Genomic DNA, 6,000 nt, shown 5'->3' on the forward strand with positions numbered 1-6,000 from the left:
CTGGATATTCCTCCAATCCAGAATCTCTCTTAAATATTTCACCAACATTGTTCATGATACTTCCCCTTTAACCCAAAGAAAGGATTCATCTGAAATAGATGATGATTTAAATATTGTGTTTATGATATATTTGTGTGATTAGAAACACTAAGACTTACCTTTCCAAGGTATGGATTTTCAGATTCTGATACAACTCCCTGTTCCATGGCGTAACGCCCTGCAACCAAATAGTCAAATCCACCAAAACATCCTTGATCCAAATATGTACAGGAAACCATGTCCTGTGCAAAATGAAAGAAAAAAACATAACATTAAATGTGTTGATAACCTGTATACCACCATGATCATAGCATATCCAAGCAGATTGAATTCAATTCTAAAAGCAATTAAGTTTTCAGGCTGCGATTTTACATAGTTTGCTCTTGGACGCACAATTTTGGGAGATAATGTTAACAGAGACGAATTTGCTAGGAACTTGTTATTAATTTATTCACTGACTGATATTTTCGCATATTTGTCACTGAAATATTATGACTGCAATGCATCTCCAGTCAGATGAACTTTAAAAATATTGAAACTCGGATGATGAAGAGACAATATTTGAATAAGTTTCCTTTAAATTCCTGATCTTAATGGATAATATAGTATATATTATTTTAAGTTTTGAATAAATATTCATTTTTATTTCTTTGATTTTTGTCTTTCTTGATATTATTTTGTCTTTCTGGATATTAGTGCCAGTAAACTCATGGGGGGCTGACAAACCTTTTGCTGCCCCTATGGCTCTCCATATTGGCTCTATCTCTACAACCCGCGAGGCTATGGAAATAGATGCGTTCTTCAGGATTAGGTTATGGTATCCTATATCTAATGCTAAGACATCTGTGTCTGGGGGAGAATAAAACAATCTGTGTATCCAATGGGTTTTGCTGTGATAGAAAGAGAGCCTGATAGATCCAAATGGTGTCTGCTTTTTTGGGATTGTTATCCTGGAATAGCAAGTCTTCGTCCCTCCTGGTATGCCCTAGAGAAGAGGTGATGACCAGTTTGTGGGATATACTGTTGTGCTCTAGAGTCTTTGCAGAAAGATAGTTGGTCAGGTCAACCTTCGTCATATTTGAAAGAATCCTCATACGGGCTTGGTGCTCTTCTTCACTTTTTTATAACTGGTAGCAATCTTGAAAATTATCCCTGTATGTGTCAAGCACAAAGATGATTTCATCCTACTCTTGTGTGAGGGACATCAACCTTCCGTTGAAGCATGGAAATCTTTGACTGTCATTGTAGTTACTTGTTTCTTGGCTATCTGCACAAAATCCATTTCATTTGCCAGGGTTATCTTGCAACTTAGAGCATCTAGTTTGGTTTTCATCTCATCTTCTAACTGGCAATCTCCCTGTGTAGTTTCTGGTGTTAACAGCTTGTTGAGGATGTGGATCAACTTCGATGCTTCCAAGCATGGCAAGATTGTAACATCTGGAGCAAAAAGGGCTATTGGTGTGAATTCGTGGTTCCTAGTAGCTTCTTTATGGTTGATATATCTGCTGGATTTGGCCAGGAACATCAATCCACCATACAAGTCCTCGATCTTCTTTAGATCCAGTCTTGTCTCAGGAATTTCTTGTTTCCAGACATGAACATCATGTCATTCTTCTTTACTGGTGTGCATAGATTCACTCTTGACACATTCTTCATCCAGCTTTTGACCAGCTGCATCTGCATTCATGATCGTTAGTACATACTCATCAGGGATGTAGGCATGAGTGATGACATTGGAGAGCTTGGAACTTTCAGTAGGAAATGGTTTTTCCATGTTTCAGTATGGCTGCCTTGATCTTTTTTTTTTGTTATAACATCATGCTTCTTCTTGACTGCACCTGACCAAGGTCAAGATGTTATCTTGTTTTGTAAGGTTGAGAGAGTTCTGGTGTGACCATGAAGAACCTCTGTCTAGCATTGTCATTGTTTTCAGTGTCATTATTGGATCTTTCAGTAGCTTCTAAAAGAGATTTCCCAGCAATGACGGTCCTCACCTGATAGGGCTGCCCATGATCGTCTCTCTGACAGAGGAAACATTGTTCCTTATCCAGTAGAAATACATGGGACCTTATGAATTCTGTTGAAGGGCCAGATGTTGATGGGACTAATTTATCCATTTCAGTGCTTCTTCTTTTCTCTCAATGTATCTTGGTAGTGTGGCACCCAGTAGCTAATGCATGTGCATAATGGTCTTGGGTACATTGGATTTGGTCTTTGTTTTCCTAGTTGGATTTGCATAGCTGCCACTACAATGACAGAAACTACTGATTTGTACAGAGTGTATTATTTGCACATCTTTGATGTTGTCGTAGGACCTCAACATAGTTGCCATCATGTGCACTAGGGTTCTCTACTATGTCCAGCGCACATTGGTAGGAGTTTATCAGGGGAAGTTGCACCAACTCTTTGTTTCAGCATCAGACTGGCACAGAATACACTGCTTCCACCTGATAGACTTCAGACCTTGTCAAGTAGCTTCTTTAGCAGCTTGTGGTTTGCAAGCAAAAAAGACAAAAAAAAGAAAAGAAAAAAGAAACCAGCATTATAATACAATTGCCACCAACTTGCATGTAGGGTATAGCAAACTGTTCAACATACATAATATATGCCTACAACAATTATTAGACCACTAGATAAACATGCCCTTGTGGTTGGTGCTTAGTATGTTCTAATGACCAATTTGTGTTATGAAATTAATAATTACTTGCAAGAAGGCTATTGCTATAACAAATGTCTTAAGATATCTAGAACTCTTAGCATTCGATTCCTTGCCCTTAAAAATGATATTTTACCAGTCGAAATAGTTGCTCTAGGTTTAGAAGCTTAGATATTGACAAAAACCTTTTTTCACAGCAGCCATTTTGTAAAATCCAAGATGTTGGCCTTTTGGGACCCCGGGCAAATGGAAATATTGTTTTTAATATTTCTTATATCATTTGGTTTCTAAAAATATAGTTTTCATACTCTACATAAATCCAGCAAAAGTTAAATTGCAAAGTGAAAATGACGTCTTAGATATGTGTAATATAAAAAATACCATTTAAGGTTATGATTATTTGAAAAATGAGGTGATAATGATAATAATGCATTAGAAAACTAGAGGGGCACTCAGTAGAGCGCAGACTTCCGCCGCGGCAGCTTATTTCTAGTCCTTTTGCTCAACCTTGACCTTTGATCTTAACATGTATTAAATTGCATGGATTTTTATACACTCAAATGTGAACCAAGTTTGAAGTCTCTGTGACAACGATGACCAAACTTATGGCTGATTATGTGAATTTGATATTTTTCTTGATCGTGACCTTGACCTTTGACCTTGACCTTCCAAACGTTAATCATTTCAACCTTTTCATAAACATAGCAGTTAATCTCTGCAGGTTTCATTTCTCTATGATTAAAATTGTGGCCAGGAAGTTGTTCACACACACACACACATACACACACACAGGGGCGAAAATATAACCTCCTTCCAACTTCGTTGGTGAAGGTAATAAAAGTACTGTTTTTTTATAAGGTACACTTAGCAATTAGACCTAGTTCTCGCTCGTTCAAGTTCAGTACTTTAAAAACAAGACAAGGAAAATAGCAACAGGACTGGTTTGCCTAGTGACCCGTCATACCTGCTTAATTAATGTACTTAATAGTGTTTATAATTTTTAAAAAATCCTTCCTTTAACTTACCTGAGGGGAAAAGATATCTTGCCTCTCCATTTTGCTGGTAATCCTAAGTTTTGCTTCCAAATTTGCCGCAGAAGCGAATGCATAGCAGGATCCACATGAAGCTTGGTCCCCAATAGGAGATATGTAATCGACTCCACCAACATTACGCCAGTCAAAGCTATCTGGCAACGAGGCTACCGTAGCTTTAAGGTGTGGCGACACAGGGGCAGCTGAGGGAAGTTTTGTCATGGCGGAGGCCAGCCCTCCACTTCGAAGGTACATTTCTCTGATAGTGTAACTGGCAAGTAAAAGACGCATTATTCTCTTATAAAAGATTAATAAGATTAAAAGGATAAATATTTTTAATGGATTACTTCAGTCCAACTTGTCACGTTCACATTTTCTCATCCGTATGTCTGTGCGCTCTGACGTCGACACAGACAATTATATATATATATATATATATATATATATATATATATATATATATATATATATATATATATATATATACATACATGTACATAATACACTCACATATATATGTATATACATACACACACATATATATATATATTTATTTATTTGTGTGTATGTGTTTATAGATGCAGATTACACGTTTGAGAACAGACGCGCACACGTTTTTATATACATACTGAATATTAGACCAAAATTGAGGAAACACTATAGAAAGGACGAAGCATCAAATTAATGAAAAGAATACTTAGAACAGGATGCCAGCAGATTTTTGCTTGTAGAGATGGAAATGGAAATATCATCAACAAAAGATATAGAGATAAAGATTGCCAAGTATTTCTATAAAATGCTATACAATAGTGATTTAAGAAATTTACTTTGCCGATAGAAATAATGAAACACCTTATCTATTATCAAAGGCAGCAGTAGGAGAAGTATAGTAAGCGTGAAAAGGCATGAAAAGAGACAAAACAGTAGAAGATGTCCTAACAATTGATTTAATAATAGGAGGAAATTTCATAGTAGTAAAAGTCACTGAACTATGCACAAAATGTCTGCAAGAATGCTCTGTATCTACAGCTTGGAAACTTTATCATTATACTAATTCACAAAGAAGGAGACACAAAAGACCTGAAAAAATATCGCCCAATAAGTTTACTCTTGGTAATATAGAAGTTATTTACAAAGAGAGAAAGCAGACTTTAGAAACGGTCATTCAACAACTGACCATATCCAAGTAATTAACACGCTAAAGGAAAAATTACACAGAGTATGACAAACCACTATATATGACATTTATAGACTATGAGAAAGCTTTTGGTTCTATCAAACCTTCAAAAGTAATGAAAACCATCTGAGACAAGGCATAGTTAAATTTTATGTTGGAACACTTGAAGATACATTAATATTAAAACTACATGTAGATGAGAAAACTCTGATAGAGAAAGGAGTTACACACTGAGACTCCATCTCTCCTGAATTATTCACAGCATGGCTAGAAGAATTTTTTTTCTTTTTAAATTAGATTGGGAAAATGTATGAATTAACATTAATGGGGAATAGCATAACAACTTAAGATTTTGCAGATTACATACTTCTCAATAGGGAATCGTAGGAGGAAGTGCGAATGATGATAGAAGATTTGAATAGGGGAAGTCTATGTGTGTGTGAAGAGTAAATATGCATTTGTGCATACATAGAAGCAAAAATGCTCATAAGCAGGTATCTATAGTCCATTTCTTTTAGCGAGTCATATTTGCACCGACTCGCAACGGTGCCATTTTAGCTCGGAAAAGCTTCCTGATCACTGATTGGTTAGATTGGTCTGTGCAAATATGACTCTCTAAAAGAAACGGACTATAGTTTAAAATCGTTTACTCTTATCATCGTTGGGGATTAATTTAAACAACGATTTGCGCCTCAGCTAGTTCACGGATAAGTCGCTGAATCCTCAAGAATTTACTTTACAATATAGCCTTTCTATTTGAACATATCCCAAAGCAGGCCTACCATTTTCAAAGGTATTAATTTCTATTCATATATCTAGAATATTATTCGGTATTGATATTCTTTGATATTAAGTTATATCATTAGAATTAAAAAAAACCTTCAAGACTATAATAATTAGTAGAGTTGTTCAGTCGTCTAAATCTAAACAAATATGATTTTTTTTTTCTTCATCATTTAAGGAATTCCTACTTGTATACTCTTTACATATTACATGTGTCTGTATTGCAATATTGTTATAAACAACATGATAAAGATATGGGTTGATTTCAGTGCATGTTTACCTGGTATTGCAAAAACCAATCACACAAGAATAGT

General features: G+C 35.6%; 1 protein-coding gene across 1 annotated transcript in view; it reads right to left on the reverse strand.

The window, feature by feature from the left end:
* LOC137639904 (dipeptidyl peptidase 1-like) overlaps nucleotides 1–6,000 on the reverse strand; it is a 54,101-nt gene that overhangs the window by 20,485 nt on the left and 27,616 nt on the right. The window contains exons 5-6 of the mRNA XM_068372179.1: nucleotides 3,721–3,997; nucleotides 159–281 (exon numbers count right to left, since the gene is read on the reverse strand). Coding sequence (XP_068228280.1) covers nucleotides 159–281; nucleotides 3,721–3,997 — 400 coding nt within the window. The remainder of the gene's footprint in view (nucleotides 1–158; nucleotides 282–3,720; nucleotides 3,998–6,000) is intronic.

Source organism: Palaemon carinicauda, chromosome 4 (assembly GCF_036898095.1).
Source record: "Palaemon carinicauda isolate YSFRI2023 chromosome 4, ASM3689809v2, whole genome shotgun sequence".
In the NCBI taxonomy this organism is placed as follows: domain Eukaryota; kingdom Metazoa; phylum Arthropoda; class Malacostraca; order Decapoda; family Palaemonidae; genus Palaemon; species Palaemon carinicauda.